The sequence below is a fragment of the Callorhinchus milii genome, unplaced genomic scaffold (genome assembly GCF_018977255.1).
Source record: "Callorhinchus milii isolate IMCB2004 unplaced genomic scaffold, IMCB_Cmil_1.0 Scaffold14, whole genome shotgun sequence".
Classification (NCBI taxonomy): domain Eukaryota; kingdom Metazoa; phylum Chordata; class Chondrichthyes; order Chimaeriformes; family Callorhinchidae; genus Callorhinchus; species Callorhinchus milii.
The window spans coordinates 4,597,213-4,616,902 of NW_024704755.1; the positions used below are offsets into that span (position 1 = coordinate 4,597,213).

Sequence of the window (19,690 nt, forward strand, 5' to 3'; positions counted from 1 at the left end):
GGGAGAAAAAAGACCAATTCCAACATAAAAAATATAAATAGACATTAATAGGCTTCCTTTGAAATATAACTGGTAATATTAAATGTCATCATAGGAACAATATTATATAATATATGCACATTTTGTTTTCCTTCAACTCGTAAATAAAATTAACCGGTTTGTACGATGGGTCTTGGGTCTCAAATCCAATATACCCCTGGGCCCTTTGTCAGAAAAATCCCAAACGTTCTTTGTTCTGTGCCTTATCTTCTAAAATGTGAAAGGAGATCTGAGACTGTGTGTATATTAAACAGCAGGCGGGCAATCCAGTTGAGGGGTTCAGACAAAAACATTGCTGTGACAATAACACGACGTAGCCTGAATACCCTTTGATAGACTGCTACCTCCTAATTCATTGAGCGGTGTCTAGTATCATCCACTAAGGTGGAGAACACCACAGTTATTACTGATTTAAGGACTGTAATGTTCACAAGGGGAGTGTGCAGGGATTTTATCATTTACAGCACAACAATGCAGCTTGGTTTCATTACCGATCTGTGCTCATCCTACGCCTCAGAATCTTTCTTTTCTTTCTCTATGTTTCACTTGCGAAAACAACGTTAATCGCGAACGGTTATTGACAGCATGTTTATTTTAATCGGGTGCCTTGGTGTCGCACCTGATATTTAATTGTGAAAAATATCAGGTATACATTGATTGTGTGAAGTTCACAGGACTGGGAACGCTGCTTACATCTGCTGTCTGTCTTAACTCGATGTACCAAATACAAACAGGACTGGTTTGGGGGAGGAGGGGGAAATTAATGCAAAGGATCAAGTTTGTCATCATGTAGATTTTACAGTTTAATAGTAGGCTTCCTACTGTAATGATTTAAGAAAATAGAATCTGGTTTAATTTCCATCCAGGTTACTGACCCCTAATCCTGGTTATGGAGGGTTTTTCTTGATTTCTTTTTCGGGAGTTCTTTGTTGGCATGTGTGCTGATGTGTAATTTTAATATGAAAAGGAGAGCTTCACCACTCACTTGTTTTGCTGTTAGTAGTGGCTGAGGTTTATAAATGACCTTGGGGCAGCAGCGATTGGTCTTGCAGAATCATAACAAGGAGGTGTCTGTGCCATTTGTGCTTGATGAATATTCCTACCACTTCAGGCATGCTGTTGTTATAGGAGATGGAAGCTTTGCAGCAGTGAAGTGCAGAATGCAATTAGCCAGTCTTGTTTTGCACTGTGACCCGGAATGTATTCAGCCATTCTAGACAGTAAATACATCAGTTGATTTAAACGGCACTGGGAAAGCGAAGGGGGGAAAAAAACACTAACGTAACAAGCAAAGGTAGCCATCCAGGATTTTACAGTTAGTGTAGGGCATTGGAGAAAGGCTTATCAACGATAATGCTTAAGAGGTGTGCATGTGTGCTTTTTTTTTACTGTTCACTGCACGTTTTATTGGTTAATAAGAGAAGTTAATGATGTACCACAGTACACAGCAACAGTAATTGCTGTTCAGATAACAAAAATATTGTGAAGTGGAGAGACGCGGATCATTGCAGGATGTTTTTCATGGGTTGTAAAATAAAAATGGGACTAAATATTAATGTGTATTAAAAAGAGGCTGTTTTCCTCTTTTTCAAAATAAGGTTTAGGTGGCAGGGTTTTAATGGCAGAGGGCATTCTGTGTACTTGCTTCGAAAACGAAGCAATTATATATTGCCTCGGAAACTAATAGCTTGTCTAAATTAAGGATTTTGCAATTGGCCACAGTGTTAAATTCACCTGCGTGAGTAATTTTAATGATTAAACCTAAAGTCAGCAAAATAATCAGACACTTGATACAGTGTAAAACCCAATTGGATAAGGTAACATTGCCAAACAGGACGGTTTCTGTTGAGGCTAAATTCGCTTCAACTGCAATTCTCTTCTTCCGTGTTATAGTCTTCAGAGACGAGAGTGGGTGGGTGGGTGATGGCCGGAGGCTGAGAGCATGCATTGATACAAAATACAAGTGTTGTGTACACGAGACAGCAATGGTAATTTTTTTTAACCTTTCTTATTAGTCATGCGGGTTTGTAGTTAATTGTTATTTTTGGAGCAGGAGATCAGATTGTCATGCAAATTGGGTCTGATCGCCAATCAGCCAGAGTGAGTGCAGGTATGTAACCAGTCCCCGGTGATCTAATCAAGCTAGTATGTTTCCGTTGCCTTTTAGTTTGCTTGGAGGAAGGAGGTGTGTAGCATAGATCTCTGATCGCTGGCAATCTATTGGGTTTGAATCCTTGTGATCAGATGGTTGTGCATTACTGTATTTGGGATGGGGTGGGCTGGTATCAGGGTACAGTTGAGCCTAAATGCTTTGCAGTCTATTGAAGGACATCTCCTTGCTCACACATTGTGTGAATATCACATTGTTTATTAGCATCTAAAGCCTGTGTATCTGTTTGTACTGACTGCATGACCCAGTGTGTGTGTATAATTGTTGAATTGACTTAAAGGGGAGACTGTGCAAAGCGAGTTTCAAAGTGCAATAAGCATTCAAAATGATAAATGGTATTTATTGGGATGCTTCTGATCAATTAATGCCAAATATACATTGTACTCTGAGCAGCAGGGCAATACACACGTAATACATTTCTTATATCCAGAATAGATTTACATACAACAAGACTGGATAGGCCAGTTCTCTAGAACAAATTAAGATTTGGTGAAAATGTGCTTATCTCGGGGATTTTCACAGATAAGATTTGCATATAAATGGCTTTGAGAGTGTATCCGTACACACTTACAGTACACACAAAAGGTGCAACATCATGAATAAATAATTATTCAAATGAAAAAAAATCAGAGGGCCATTTGCAGCAAAGTAAACCTAAATACTCTTGGAATTTCAGAAGCTGAAACGATATCCCCGAGTTCTAACAAACTCGCCTGCTTAGAACACAGAAGTAGTATCTGGGTTAAAATATTTTTTGGTCAGCCTGGTGTCTGACACATCGAAAGCCATCATTGTTCTTATTATCCAAACCAGACTTGGGAGTCCTGCATGTCAGCTGTCCATGAAACTGTGTCTGGAATGCAATACACACTCTCTCCCTAGAGGGAGGCAACCTGCTTACCTGACTCTAGAGAGTATTAGGCACAGGTTTGGCAAGAGTTAAGACGAGGGAACCCCCAGAGTGTGCGTTGGGTACTGCTGGATTTTAACTAGCTAAAACCACAGAACTTGCCATTGAGAGCACTGTATGGCCTAGCTTGGCCCACCATATCTGTTGAGGCTTTAGCTTACAGGGTTGACAGGAGCCGAATAGGAACAACAACAAAGCATATTTATATGCCTTTCATGTCGGAAGGAAAAATACCTGTCCCCAGTGACTGATCTTTACCAATATCTTTTCATTAAGTCGGATCAGGTTTGAAAACTAAAACCTAATTGGCTGAAAGGGCTGATTTACTCCTCCCTCTCCCCCCCCCCTCTATTTTTACCTTTCTTGGTTCTGAGTACCTATCCAGGTTAAAGGTACCAAGCAATTAACTTGAATTTAAAATGCAAATCTACTAAACCTTGTCACGCGCCATTACCTCTGTGAATACTTTATAAACAGCCCTGAACCTTTGTGTTAATTCTTTCCCTTTTTGCTCCTCATGTTGTGTTCCATCCTTCTGTGTCCCATTTCCGTCTTGCCTCTCTTTTAGCCCATTAACTGGAAATGAGTGAGGTTTTATTTCCCGTCTGAGTTGTTTTTTATTTCGCTCTGAGTCCTCCAGTCTTCATCCTTGTTTTTTCTTCTGCAAACCCTTAAAATATTTCGACAAGAGGGTCTAACAGCCTAAGACGAGCTGGAATTGTTTTTCCTCAGGGCCCAGAATGGCCGCCATGCATCACTCACCCTAACACCACCCACTCTCTCCTCTATGTACAAATATGCTCAGGTGACATGGAAATGCTTCAACTTGTCCCATTCTTTCATGGAATTAGATTAAAATGCATTTGAGGCCTGAGGATTGCCAAACACAGAATTCCGATCAATATCTTTTCATTAAGTTGGATCAGGTTTGAAAGCTGAAACCTAATTGGCTGAAAGGGCTGATTTAACACCCCCCACCTTCTCTATTTTTACTTCTTTCTTGGTTGTCCGACACCATCACACAGGCACCAACCGAAAGGTTTGAGAAACTGGTCCAAAACTACTAAGAAATGTGGGATTGTAATAGCAGCGTCCTTGAAAGGTGTGACTGAGTAACGGTGGTGGATGGCACATGCAGTCAGGGTAGTACAGGCTACACCACCCTGGTCTGTACATGAGCAGCAGAAATGTTAACTGATCCTTGGAGAGAGGTGGAAGGTGGATTCCTTTTTTATTTTAAAAAAGCGATTCCGAAAAACAGATGACAGTGTTGCAGACGCAATGGCCCGAATGGCTTCCTTCTTCAGGGAAAATATTATCGTTTGCCTTTATTGGCACCTTGGAACGTCTTCCCGACACGAAAAGTCGATTATAAATGTAAATTTGTTGTTGTTGTCTTCCCCTCCTGTGAACACATTACCAAGTGTGGATCTCAGCCCCTACAATCCATGGGAATAATAATAATAATAATAATCCTTGCATTTGGTATAGCACCTTTCACATCAGAAGGACGTCTCAAAGCGAAGTGGAGTGAGTGTGTGTTTACAGGCAAACACGGCAGCAATTTGCATCAATACATTGAAATGGTGGAGGAGGTGAATGAAGGAGTGAAAATAATGGTACGACTTCAGGGTTGGTTCGCTGTGAACAGCGGCACAGGAACAGCACTGAAATTTGATGGCTGGTAATGTTGACACTGCGCAATAGTGAATGAACTGTTCAAATGGTGCAAATCAAGAGAGAGAGAAATGGGGGTGGAGGGAGATTCTCTTCCTTCTAAGCCACAAGGATGTCACAGTTGCGATCCGCTGTTGCGTCAAAGCTTTGCTAATGCCGCAGGAAGGGATAGGTCATCCTGGGCTCCCCTCTCCAACACCACATCAGGGCACAGAGAAAAGAGAGAGAAAAAAAGGTGTTGTGAGAAAGTACGATCCGTTGCTGTTGTAGAGTGAATAATGTCATTAGAATTTCACCCTCTATGTGTGTGTGTGTGTGGGGGGGGGGGTTCTGCCGCTTTAAAGTCGACGTTATTTGGGTCAACACAACAGATAGTGCATTTGGAACTACGGAATGATATTGTATTAATAATGGAGATTGTTGTAGCATTCACCCCCACCTCTGCACCCCCATTAAAAAAAGGGAATTAACAGGATTTGAGGGAAAAGAGATTCCTGGATTGTTTTGTCCTTTTTGTCTGTAGTTTACTGGAGCGAATGGGCTGTAATTAAAATCTGTTTACGGCAAACTGCAGCTACTGGGGACGAGCTATTAACAAAGGGATTTGACAGTTTCAGGTTATGTGATTTTTATTCCAAATGAAAAATCAATACATTTTCTGGGTTTCTGCATATTCAGAATGGCCCGATATTTCCATCATAATGGAAAATGGGTGTTGTGTTTCCTCCTCTCTTGTCATGGCTGTACCATTGCATTTTCCGACCCACTGGTGAATATTTCAACATGATTTGATTGCAGCTCATGACAGCATTAATATCCTCGGCCCTAAGCACACTTCAAATAGGTGAGCTACGTTGGCCTTTGGCTTGTGTTTCAAACGCACGTTGGGTAGAAAATAGCCTGCAGAAAGAAAGATGAAATAAGCACCATGCCATCCTGGTCGAAATAACCTTTCAGCCTGTGTGTGTGTGTGTGTGTGGTGTGTCTGTCTGTCTGCAAATGCAAACACAGTCCATTTCTTCCGCTGTTAATGTCTCGTGATTTCTGTCTCTCTCTTTTCTCTCTCTCCCTTCTCCCCCCCCCCCACCCATTCTGTTTTATAAACCGCGCAGTAGGAGCTTTTTTTTTAAAAAAAGGGCTGCCACTCGAATGGTGATGCTTTTCTTCTCTCTGCTTATGATGGAGCTGCCCTTCACTGTTAATTTATAATTAATGTTTCTGAAATTTGCTGAGGAATAATTGCACTGCCCTTTTTGCAATGCCTGCATGTCAGCCTTTCTTGAAACCCACCGTTGCGGCACTGTTTCTCATTGCATTTATTTTTATGCAGGTTCTCCCCTCTTCATCTTCTTCTCTTCCTTTCTCTCCTCCCCTTCCTCAACCCCCAACGCATTACATATCCGTCAGAGGTAGACAGACGCCCTGGCTGCCAGCCGTACCTTGCTGCAGACAACAACTGTCCACAAGGAGGTGTGAGAGAGCATCCTGGGGGGGTGCCTTGTCTCTGACTTTCTTATACTCTCTGTGGGGAATCGGAAGGATGTTCCTTACATCCCCTTACATCCTCGTCCGTTACATTTCTCTGTTTAAGATTCACTTACATTTGTTGCAAGACTCCTTGAGTCCATTCCCCCTCCTGTTATATCATTATAATAATAATAATAATAAGTAATAATAATCCTTGCATTTGATATAGCGCCTTATCGCGTCTTCGAGACGTCTCAAAGTGCTTCACGGAATGTACTATAAAGTGAATTGACTGTATATTTTGTGGGTGATTAGTTAAATGTGTATCAAACAGCACTGGATTCACACTCTATTCCAGACAGCATTCACACTTCACAGCATTCACTCCTCGCAAATGAAAAATCTTCCCCTCCCCCCCACCCCCCAAAAAAGATTCAAACTCAATTTTATGCTCTTTTCTATTCCAGTGCTGCATGAGGTGTTCTGTCTCAGTGAAAGGCATTTATACGCACAGTTCGATCTGTAAATAACTTGGGAACTGTTCAACTTGCATTTTTTTTTGGAACGTTATTTGAAAAGTTGTGCAACAAAGCTGGTAAAACAATGTAATAGGAATTCAACCTACATCAATCACATCCCACACACCAATATACATGTTCTATCCATCAAATATTCACTAAAATCAGATGAGGGAACTCTCAGCTTAGTTTGGGTACAGTGATGGGTTAAGCATGGTGATGGGTTTCCGCGTGTGGCAGACATCCGGCTGACCAAAAAAAAAAGTCAGATCACTGGGTCAGAAATGAAATCCCAATGCCCAAATACACTCGACATCTTGTGTTTAAGACCTTCCCAGTGCGTCAAATTCATTTTTGTCTTTTGTTTGGCAAAAAATAAGGCCTTTTTTGAAAAACTGAATGGAGTGTTATCTGTGAATCAGTGCTGGAGGGATGATTATTGATTCAGTGATGAAACAGCCCACTTGAGCAAGTTTATGTAAAAAAAAAGCCACTGTCAACAATTAAAACGTTGACATTTTGAATTTCNTTTTTCTTGTATTTTTAACCGCACAATGAAGAACGTTAAAGTGATCTGTTGAAAGGCAAACCCATCGTTTCCGTGGGGGAACTGTTTGATTTTGAGGGGTGCGACTTAATGTGACAGGACTTGACCTTGCAGAGTGAGAAGAGTCGATATGTCAAAGGCAGATTTAACACCAGCAGCGCCATTTCTACGTTGCAACATCGGTCACCCATAATAATTTACAGATTGTCCTCTTCGTAGTGTGTCCAGTTCTCAGTCTCTGCCGTTCGTTTTTTTATTTTAAAAAAGAAACTTTTTTTTTAGGGTCTGAGCTGCTTTTCGTTCTCTTTTGATTCACTCATTGTGCCTCAGGTGTTAGGCAGGTGACTTATTGATGCTGTTAAGACACTTGGAGCAGCCCAGCTGCGGTGACTGTGCCCCAGGTTTCCCCTCCTTCTCTCAAAGCAAAGAACTTGGCTTCTGCTTAGCATCTCCCTCTGGCAGCTGAGACAAGGAGCTGACTGTGAGGGAATCTCCTACAGGAATCATGTGTCCCGCAACCTCACAGCTCCAGTGTGCAACACCACAGTGGGGACTCTTAACTCGTTCCAATGAACCTTGGAGCAAGTTTACAGATAATTTTGCCCACAAAATATACAGTCAATTCACTTTACAGTATATCCTGTGAAGCGCTTTGAGACGTCTCGAAGACGTGACAAGGTGCTACATCAAATGCAAGGATTATTATTATTATACCGAAATGTGTAAGCCACATAACAGACCCTGAATGCGCGAGCGTCCTGTTCGACAAAAAACAAGGACGGGCTGTTAATAAATCAGATCATTCGAATCAGGGAAAACTTTTCTGAATTTTGAACCAGATGCAGTTGGGGATTTGCACGTTGTTAGCTGGTTTAAACATTCCCTCTTGACCCAGCGAGTTCCCCTCTGAAGTAGGTGTGAGTTTATAAAATGCCCTTATTGAGCCCGCAGTTTACCCACAGGAGGGTTCAAGCCTTGCAGCGACTCCACGTCCGCGCCACCAGTAATATATTGTTTGCTTGATAAAGCCCCCTCCCGTGTAATGTAGTTCTCTGACCACTGTGCCCCCCTGTGTATAATGCAGTGCTCATTGCATTCTCATCTCTAGCCAGCCTTGCTCTGTGGACCTGAGAGCACGTACATAAAACTGATGGAAGAGGCAATCAAAAGCCTCGCTGTGAAATACCGGCAGATATATAAAAGCGTTTTAATTGAAACAATGTTGGGTCATCCAGAGTCACTATACAGTTACACTGGTGAAACCATCTGCGGGTGGTGGGGGGTGGTGTTTACACGGGTCGGATTATCTGCGCCAGGATTGTTGCAGCTGCACTGCCTTCCTCAGATCTTGCGCTCACTGCGGAACCTCAAGAATACTTACTTTCTTTTTTCGCTGAACAGCTGGAGAACCTAATGAGCAAAAATCTCAATCAGCTCACCTGACCCGACCTGACCCGACCTGACTTTGCATATTGTCCTTAATAAGGACTTACATTAAAGCATTGAAGAAATTGTTCGCTCTTTGGGAAGTGCAGGATTGTCATTGTTTGAGGGCCCCAGTCACTGCTGTTTGTGATTAAGTTGATGTGTAAAGTTTTTGCTGTTTGCTGGATTCAGCCCCTTTGCAGCATTGGCACAAAGTGCTCATTCACATTTAGATTAGTCTAACAGCTCCAGGGGTCAGTCTAAGGTCAGACTTAGTAATGATGTAAGGAGAGGCATGTCTGGGATTCTTACTTTGAATTGAAACACATCCCGAAAACCGTCCAGAAAGATGCAACTCGGGGTGGGGGGGGGGAAAAGGAACATTTTTTTTTAAGAGCGAGCGTAAATTCCACTGCTACCTTAAGAGTGTGTTTTGGTTCGTTTCTGCTCTCTCTCACTCTCCCTCTCTCACATTCTCTCTCTCTCTTTCTCTCTCTCTCTATTTCTCTCCCCGCCCCCCCCCACCACCACCCCATCCGAACTCTCTCTGTGAATTTGTTGACCGGTTCCCGATTTCATAATTCTCCTTCGCATTGCAATGTTTTGGGGGTGGAAAGAAAAGTTGGCAAAGGGGTTTGCAAGCTACGTGCGTTCAAAAAGAGAGAGAGAGAGAGAGAGAGCATCGCAATCTCTGCCGTGAACTGTAGACACGCTGCACCAGTCAGTCAGGGGATGATGTGTGGAGGAGGAGAGAGGTGCCTGGGATCAACCAAAAAAAATAGCCCCTGGACTATGCATGAAAGACTCACAGCGTGGTGGCTGGCACTCACCCTCTCTGAACGCACTCCTGCCAGTTGTGCATGTTGTTTCTCATTTTATTACAATATAAAAAGGCGCAAGGAGTGTCACTTCGATAACCAGCGGAGATTTTACTTTAACAAAAAAACAGGGTTCTCTGTGTTTTTAAAATGCAGCAGGGAAAGCTCACCCTTTACCATGAAGGCACAAGCACTAAACAGGTCAAACCCACGATTGAAGATTTAAAGCATTTTATGTATATATATATATGTTATATATACATTATATATATATATACACACTTGTCCACAAAATATAGTCAGTTCACTTTACAGTATAATTCTGTGAAGCGATTTGGGACGTTACGAAGATGTGACAAGACCCTAAACCAAAAAATGTGAAGATTATTATACAAAATGTAGGTAAAATAAAGTAATCAATGTTTTAGGTTCTCTTTACAAAAGGTTTGTTTGTTCCGTTCGTGATGCAATTTAATCAGACTGAGGGTGGATGCGGTGGTGTGGGGTTGTGGGGGGTAAGTGTGTGTCTGTGTGGGGTGGGAGTGCTCTGTGTAATATTGGGGAGGGGTGGGGGGGATGTTCTGCTGCGGAGGTATATTAATGGTCAGACCCAAAGATAAAGCCACCTTTGAATTCGCTGAGTTATTTCATTTAGTGTTCGTGTTTCACGGTGTCAGGATGTTTTTTCTTCCTTAAAACAAAAAACTTCCTTTGATACTTCTTTCGAAAACCTTCATGTCTCTTTAATTTTTTTTTAAAAAAGGGCACTTTTTTTGTGTTGTTTTGGATCGCGAGTGAGAGTCGAACGTTGCAGCGGTAGGTATTGCTTTCTGTGCGATCAAAAACCTTATTAAAAATCAATGCAGCACCGCGGGGCGGGAGGTGGCAAAGTATCTTCTATTTGATGGATTCCATCAGGATGTGGATCTGTAAGGCACCACAGGAACCAGGATCCTACACTTTCCAAACAGGGATTGTAATGTGATTAATTGATCCGACCCAAACAGCACATGGAAAAAAAGGTGCTGTCAAGATTTTTCAGTTCTAATGCCGTTAATCTTTCAACGTGCCGCATATCCACGCGTGCTAAGCCAGACACCGCAGTGAGGTATTATTACCACGGGCACAGGTTAGGAGGGAACGTGGGGGTGGGAATGGGATAGGTGGGGGGGGAAGGGGAGGTGAGCGAGGATTTTGTGAAAACAGGTTGACTTTGTATGTCTGTTTGCTGAGGGTGACACCTATAGGTCAAAATGTGGAAATGTATGCCACTGCGTGTATCCAGTCAGCCAACTTTTGCACACCAAAAATTTGCAAAATAGATTTAGATCACTGGTCGTAAGCTTCAATTTAGGCTCCTTCCGAACAAGCCCAACGTAACGCTTCCCTTTCACTGCTGGCCCCTCTGACCCGTTCAAATCCAGCGAAGGTGCTTAAGGATTCCTGGGCCCAATCTTCCGTCAAAAGTGGAGCTCAACAAGAAAACCAGCGAGGGAGGGGGAGAGTGCGTGTTCAACTCCAGACGCAGGGAATTTTCCATGTGTTTGGTGGCGTGCGTACGTGGAACTCTTTGTCCGGTTTGGGTACTCTTCACGCGAGGTGATGGGTTTTTGCCGCGTGTCAGGCTGAGCAAAATGAGAAGGAAAGAGTTCCTGCAAAATTGCTGGGAATCTGAAATAAAACCAGGCTCCAGGGGGAAATAAACTGGGAGGGGGTTATTGGCATCTGAATAGAAAGAGAGGTTAGTGCTTTGTGGGTGATCTGTTACCCCCATTCGAAAAAATAATCTGCCACATCTCTGAACAACACTCAGCATAACGAAGGCATTTCATTCTGTGAAACTCTCAATTCGGTGAAGTGTTTTGAGACGTCTCGAAGACGTGATACAGCGCTATAGCAAAAGCAAGGATTATTATTATTATTATTTCCTTTTCCCCGACCTCCTCAGATTGCTTATTTTAAAGTGCACCATTTTCAAAAAAAATTTCTTTGACCTTATATTTTCTTTTCGTTTCTACAAAACAGAGGAAGCCAGTGACGATGTGGAGGGGCCAAGTGAGTCCAACCAGGAAACAGAAGATTCTACCAAAGACAAGGACAATGGGGGCGAGAAGGAACCTAACAAAGAAACAGGTAAGACAACAGGTGTGTGTCCATTGGGTACTCCAGTAGTGAGTAACTGGCATTGCAGCAATGCCAAACCATTGTACGAATAGGTTTCTTGCCTCCTTATGTACCCGAAACAAAGTGATCAATACGGAGTTCACAAGCATTAACTTCAGGCAAAATCTAAACGTGGTGAAATGGGCCCCGTTCAATACGCTCTGGTCCGTTGGGAATCTTGTGGCAAGCCTTTGGGATTTTCTGACTTACATATAGAGCTCCTGCTCTCTCAAGATCAATGGCTCGATCAACATGGAGTTGCTCCTCAGATATTGAAGAGGGTCTGTATTTGTCTTGCCCTACCAGTTCATATCCAGCTTGGAGAGTTGACCACTGAGACTTTACTCATTTTGCTTGTGGTTCCTATCAGATTATCTGCAGTGTGGAGGTAATTGTCACCAGTGGGTCTGTCCCATCAGCATAGATCTCTAACAGACCCAGTAAAGGCATATGTACTGCAACTTTAATTAACCCTGTGCTATAAATATAAACTGCTATCCTGCAGTGAAAGAAAGTCTGCAAGAAAATAGTTTGACCATCTCACTCAAATGGAGAAGAAGCGAAGACTTGGGTGTGAATGAATTGAGTGCTGTAACATTAAAGACACATTCACGTGTATTTTATTGCTGCTTTCATATTGACTGGTGTAAATTATCACCCTTGGGACCATATAATATCACCTGAAAAGACATCAGGGCCAGTTGCAGTCTAACAATGACAGATAGGCCCAGCACAGCAACGTCAGAAAGTATAGGAAAGCAACCACATTAATTAAAATCATCAGTTATTCATGAAACATTTAAATATTCATCATATTTAAAGAGGGCACATATAAACTATTACTCTTTTTAAATGTGATAATCACGCAGTCTTTATTCAGTGACACTTGCAGCTGTTGGAATCTTTCAGTCAAAAAGGATCTCTGTATTAAGGGAGAGGAAAAAATATAGCTTTAAATATCATCACGGTCGTCCGGCCAGAAACACAAGTGTTTAGGATACAATTTAATTTACATTTAAGCGCCTTTCACATCAGGAAGACGTCTCAAAGCACTTCACAGTGCTGAATTGGCACCCTAGCTGGGAGTGGGAGCGGAGGGCGGGTGGGTGGGGGGGTGGGGGAGAGGACAGATGACTGAAAGTGGGGTCAAGGATGTACGTTTTGTGACCTGCCTTGAAAGAGAGGTGGGAGGGAGCAAGTCGGGTAGAGTCCAGGATGCAGTTCCAGAGAGGGCTAAAGGGATTTTGCGGATGTCAGTTTCCATTCATAATGCCGGTCAATTTATAACAATAATTTTCCTGAAATTGGTCTAAAATATCACAGTAGCATTCTCCATAATATGGTTGCTTACTCCAATGCCAGGCTTCCATTAAATTTTCACTTGTGTCTGGACTCATTTTTGCGTTACGAAAAATTATTCGCTGATAACACAATTTCCATAATAACTAGTTTTTCACACGAAATGCTTTGTGATTGCACAGCAATTCTTTCAGATGAAAATTGCTTTATCAGACCATAGAAAATGCATAAAACCTTATTAAAATGATACATTGCTTTTAATGAAATGATTTATGAAGTTTTGTGGGCATTTAGAGATTAGAAAGAATTAGTAAGAATCAAACTAAACAACACAAAAGTCAGATTTTTTTTGTTTTTACCTGCATGCTATTATCTTCCATAGAGCGATCCGCTGAAGGATTGAACATGGCTTCTACTTTAATTCCATTTGCTCCAGAGCGTAGCTTAACAAAGATTTTGATGGCCCTTTTCGTATTTCATATTGTTGAAGAAATTACTTTTTTTTGTTATTAATATTTTTAACCCGGCTACCTCTGAATTTTTGTCCCTTGCATTCCACATGATTGCTTCCTCTGCGACTCATGAATAATATTAGCGTATCTGCGTATTTCATTGTCCTGTGAAAAGATATTGTAAGTTAGCCGAGGAATGTCTGGTCAGCCGTCGCCTCAGAGATGATTTATTTATTTCAGGTGTCTTAAAAAGAAAAAAAACGCCACGGTGAATACAAATGTATTTATAAATGTGTACAGGTGTTGTAACATAGGATTATACCCAGTAACAGCTGGGTCGAAAGCATTACAAGGCTGTAACAAAATTAAGCGGTTAAGATGACGCCATGAACTGCACTCTTAAGATTGTGTTACAGCCTGTAATTCATGCTGTTATTTTATAGAGTATACAGTGTTCCGGGTATTTTTACCCCTACCAGTTGTTACAGTGCTGTTAAAAACCTACACCTTATGATTGGCATTGTCGTGCTGTTGTTCCGAAGTAGACAGCATTCACACAAGTTGGACAGGGTTTGACCACACCAGGATGCAGCTACTACACTGCGAAGTATCTCTCGGTACTCTCAGTAAATGTGGACTTAGATTCGCTTGGAACGTGTGCCACTTTTTACACTATTTTTTTAAAAGCAAGATTACAGCACTTCCACCTTACGCCGCACCAACATGGGGTACACTTTCATCTGAAAGCCCCGAGGCACGGGTGCGAACATTCAGTCAGATTTTACAAGCTGTGCAATTGAATGTTTAGAAGCAAAACTTTCGTTAATGTTTCCTTTCACACGTGAATTGGGAATAGTGGACTTTTTTTTTCATTTCCACACTCCTGATTTAAAAACCTGATAACGAACACTCCATTTCTAGCAGTGTTACCACTCTCCCGTCCCTTAGTAAAGACTAGTTCCACCTTGACATCCTTTCTCCCCACCTCACTTGGACTAAGACACGGAGATCATATAAACCTTGCAGATTCACTATATACAAAATGCAGAATCCTGAAGTTATAGCGATAATAATAATTGCATTTGATACAGCACCTTGCACTTTGGGAGGATGTCTCAAAGTGCTTCACGGGTCTTTACTGTACAGTAGTGCGCAGTGACTGTGTGTCTTGCAGACCCCAAATAACTGTTAGTGCTGTGACCTCTGAATCCCTTCGCTCTTTTCGTTCTATTCAGTGACCAAAGTGTTGGTTTATAGCAGCAGCACTGCACTTAGAGGCCTGCTGTGTGGACTTCAAGCAAAGCACATGTTTTATTGCTGCAATTTTGTACATGTATTTTTTTTTAACATTTATATTGAGCCATAGAGCTAAACTATCCCACTACCTTGGTGACTTGCTGTTAAATGAGGTTTTGAGCCAGCCTGTGAATCTAATGCACAATCCCGGCTGTGGATTGAGGAGTCGATTCATCTAAAACGCAAAATGAATTTAAAGGCACAATAATTTGTAAAGTGTCTTTTAAACCTGCGATACAAATAGACTGTCAAAGTAAGTGGCAAGATTATTTCCACCTGGAGTTGGCCACATCACAAGTTATGTTAGCCTCTTTCATTCATTCGTTGCCACGTTTTTGCTATCTTATTGTTGGGCCTGTACATTTTCTCCTGTATCTTTGCTAAGAAGTGTGAGGGAGAGAGAGCGCGAGAGAACTTATGTTTACATAGAAGGTTGATAGAAAATGGAATGCTTTACCCCAAAATAGCTGTTGAAAGCGAAGTAACAACAGCGTTTAAACAGAATTTGGATAAATATTTGATAAATACTAAAGGACATGAGGGAAAGAGCAGGGTCATGGTGGTTTGAGTCAGTGACGCAGACACACTGTACCAAATAACTATGTTTCTGTGATAAACATTGTTTGGTTCTATATGTTCCTTTGCAGATGGCCTCAATAATTCTATAATTGCACTGGTCACCTATTACATAATGTTATTGTCAATGAACCCAATTGTTACCAACAGAAAGCATGTGGAAGAGTGTGTGACTATATATGTGTGTGTGTGTATATATATATACATAATACATATTTACTGTATATATGATATATAACTATATTGTGCACTGCCTTGTTTTCATCCTTCAGCTATGCTGAATTAACAAGTGCAGACCATCATGTTAATTTTTTGGCATATCCGTGTGGAAAATATGAACAGTGCCCATTAACCAACCTATAATTAGTGAAATATGTTCGAAGAAGTGAAAATAAAAATTCCTGTGGGATAGAAACGATCCCCCCAAAGCATTACAGTTCCCTGGCACATTGAAAAACACAGCAGCCTTGTTGAAGAGAGTTTCAGGATGGTTTTTCCTCATGTTCTTGTAGTTGCCATGATTGGGAAAGTTGATGGACTGGAGGCGTGCGTGTTGGTGGGTGTAACAGTTTTTACACTGTAATGTAATGGGTTCCAGTCGCTGTAAGTGGAGATATCATAGTGAGCAGCTTGTGAGAGAGAGGGAGTGAGCAAAGATTTTGGTCAAAATGTTTTACCCACTAAACACGCAGTCAATTCACTTTGCAATATATTCCGTGAAGCGCTTTGAGACGTCACAATGATGTGACAAAGCTCTATATCAAATACAAGGATGATTATTATTATTATTATTATAATAAGATGACTGTCTCACTCCCCTCCGAGTAGTCAAAGGCCTGCAAATAATAATAATCATAATAATCCTTGAATTTGATATTGCACCTTATCACGTCTTTGAGACGTCTCAAAGCGCTTCACAGAATATACTGTAAAATGGATTGACTGTATATAAATGAGGTGCCAGTTCATTTTGAGCGCTTTGAGATATCCTTCCTTCTGACCTAGGGGCTGCGTAAATGTAAATTGTATTAAATCGTATTTCCTCTGTCTGTGAATGAGGTGCAATGTGTGTGTGTGTGCAGGGTGGGTATGGTGGAAGGGGCAGGAGAAAATATTTCCTTTCCATCGTTTCCTCATTGGTAAATTCGGTATTTTCTTACAAACACGTTTTAAAAGACCCCCTGAAGTTCCCCGTCTTAAAATTCCATTAAAATGATTCAGCTGTGCTCGGAATACAAAAAGGAGAGAAAAATGAAAGAAAATGTTCACTCCTACCTAGCAAGCGAGTATCAGTGATGCTGAGAAGACGACCGAGCCTGAAAACAAATGAGTGAATGATGGGAAAATGAAAGATAACACCAGCAAAAACAATGCTGAGACCATTGATTATCTAGACTAATAATGGAGGGTTTGTCACAATGAACTGGCTCTCAAAATGTCTAATCATTGCTGTCCCTATCCACCTCCTCCTCCTCCTCCTCGAGTTCCTTGCACTAAAAATAAAATATTTATAAAACTATGGCCTAAAGGTTGGAGTTGCTCACCTAACGTCGTGCGATTAGTGAAATGGACCGTTTCTGATTTGAGTCGGGGAGAGAGAGAGCAAGAGAGGAGGGGAGGAATAGCTATTAAAGATGGTATTAATGGACTGCAAGCAAAGAAAAGTTGTCATGGAAGTGTGTTTATGGTGTATAGTGCTGGCAGGCATGATTTCGATAGGCTTTGACATGTTTAACATAAATGTATACAGCGGGCTCCTACATTCATGAATAATTCCTTCAGGCCCCATGCCTCCCTAATTACTGAAATTGAAAAAATAGGTCATGCACATCTTTACTTGAACAGCAGTATTTTTTTCCTTCTCTGTGTGCTTGATGTGCAGAATACATCTGTGATACAATGAATTGGTCGGACAATTGCAGCTGCAAGGGCAAAGAGAATTTAAAGGAGAACAAAAAACCCACCAAAAAAAAGTTTTATTTGTTAATCTGTTTAGAATTTAAATGAATATATATATATATATATATATTTATATATAACTAGATTCCCCTCCCCATCTTATCTACCTTTCTGAGGTATGAGGAAAAGAAAAAAGGTATTGTATTCACTACCTCAGGCAAATTTTAAAAATAAATCAATAATAATCCTTGCATTCGATACAGCGCCTTTCATGTCAGGAGGACATATCAAGCCGCTTCACATAACTTTATGGAAATTGTAGTGACTGTGTATTTTGTAGTTGAACACGGCAGCCAATTTACACACAGCAAAGTTCTCCAAATCAATTTGATCTCAGAGATTGTTGACCAGGTCACCGGGAGAAACTCTCTTCTCTTTTCGAATAGTGCCATGAGATCTTTAAAGTCCACCTGAATAGGCAATCAGAACCTTGGTTTAACGTTTTATCTGTAAGAAGGAAAACGTACAAAAAAGTTAAGTTTCTAATATCTCATAGAAACTCTGCAAATATTCTATTAATTATTGAGGTTGGGAATGTGATGCTCAGATGTATGATTTATATATCTATAGACATGAAAATGACTGCCCACTTCAAACTGTAATACATTATAATATTTATGTGTAATTATTATAATAAAATGCAGTTTCACATAGACCTTACTGTGGCCTGACCTAGGTTTGGTTTCAAAATTATTTAATCATTAGATCCATACAGCATTAATAATTTATCTTAAAATGGTCTCTGAAGTCCAAGTTAAATGTTAAACTAACTCGCCAGCTACTGAGAATTTAATATCTCGCTAGCCAAAGTTTCCATTAAATCAGTGCCAGCATCTTATATTCCATTTTACTTTGATGTGTCCTAAAGTAGAAGTCCACAAGAGAAAGCATGAATTTGAGCAGTAAGTCCATGCAAATTGGATGCCATCAACATTTACGGTCTCTTCCTTCTCCCCTTAAGAGGGTGGGATGGTCAAACTCGTGGATATCTCCACAGAGGCCATCAGCTGTCATCAATTGCGCTCTTTGGCCAACCAGCCAGGAGGCATGCTGGAGGGATGTAGGGAAACACATATAACGCACACCGCCTTTTTCTCTGGGCTGTTTTCCTTTCTCAACAATGACCTGGCCGAGACTGGCAAGTGGGTCCCTGGGGGAAAGCTTTTAATGGGAATGTCCGCAGAGATTGAATTCGTTGAGAGCTAAATCGCCCCCGTGTTGCAGCTCCCGAAACACTGTTCCACCTCTGCATCTTGCAACCATCCCTGCTGTCCTCTTTGAAAACAAATATAAATTGACAAGAACTTAGTAATAAGGCTGGGGCATATACAAGGGATACAATGTAGGTATGAGTTTTTGAATCTTATTCATTGGTGCCTGTTTGATGACCTACCTAGGTTGCAAAATCAGAACTAATGAGTATTAGAGCTGTCTAATATACTGTAGCCTTCACATTCAATTAAATCAACTCAAAGGTATTTTTTTACACAGAGCCATAAAGATAGAGCTGATTTCTGCAGGAAAAATATCATTAGCCTAATTGATGACGATACCTAGAATCTTTTTGAGATGGCTCCGAATAGTAGAGGGAAAATGTCATAAAGGTTGGATTATTTGAGTTTTTAACATCAGTGCTACAGATGAACAAAAGGGCTGCTGTCTTTGTAAGTGATGCAGAGTGCCTGGAGCGATGTTGAGTAGAATAATGAGTAACAATATATGTATTCTGGGTAAAAAAAATAAATTTTAGCCACTTCACCCAATTTAAGCCAGGAATGCATTATCTCTCAATAAGAAGATACCTGAGTGACATTTTTTTTGTCAAGGCTTGGCAGTGCACACTGATTACCTAGTGCATTGCTCAGATCAGCGTACGCTACTTCTCTCTTAATTCTATTCAATCGGCCCGCAATGCCTTGGAAACCAACAGCACACAACACGAGAGGTCCAGTTTGCTTGACCAAAAATTATTGATGAAATTCTGCCCGAAAATGTTCTGAAACCATCTCTTGATTTATTTTTTTCTTGAAAAGCACGACTTTATGCAAGGAAAAAACAAATCAACTGGGGAGGGGAAGGTGTGTATGTGTGTGTATGTGGAGGGGGGCTGGGGGCACATCAATGATAGCAAAAGTATAACTCTGTGTGTACAGAATACTACATGTCCATCAAAACCCTAACTTCACATTGTCAGACATTTAAGGCAACCGTATGGTTCTTTATCAGTTCTCAAGAGGCCACAGAAGATGTGACTGTTTTTAGACATAGATTATTCCAACTGAGAATTCTGGGCTTTCCTCTCCCGCCTCCTTCTTAACCTTCTATAAGTTTGCCTCCTATTGGCGAAAGATTTTAATGGTGTTGACGTTGCCAG

General features: G+C 41.1%; 1 protein-coding gene across 1 annotated transcript in view; it reads left to right on the forward strand.

Annotated features, from left to right (window-relative positions):
* Positions 1-19,690, forward strand: part of zfhx3 (zinc finger homeobox 3) — a 172,158-nt gene that overhangs the window by 121,205 nt on the left and 31,263 nt on the right. Inside the window, exon 4 of the mRNA XM_007889284.2 lies at positions 11,597-11,704. Within this exon, the coding sequence (XP_007887475.1) occupies positions 11,597-11,704 (108 nt within the window). The remainder of the gene's footprint in view (positions 1-11,596; positions 11,705-19,690) is intronic.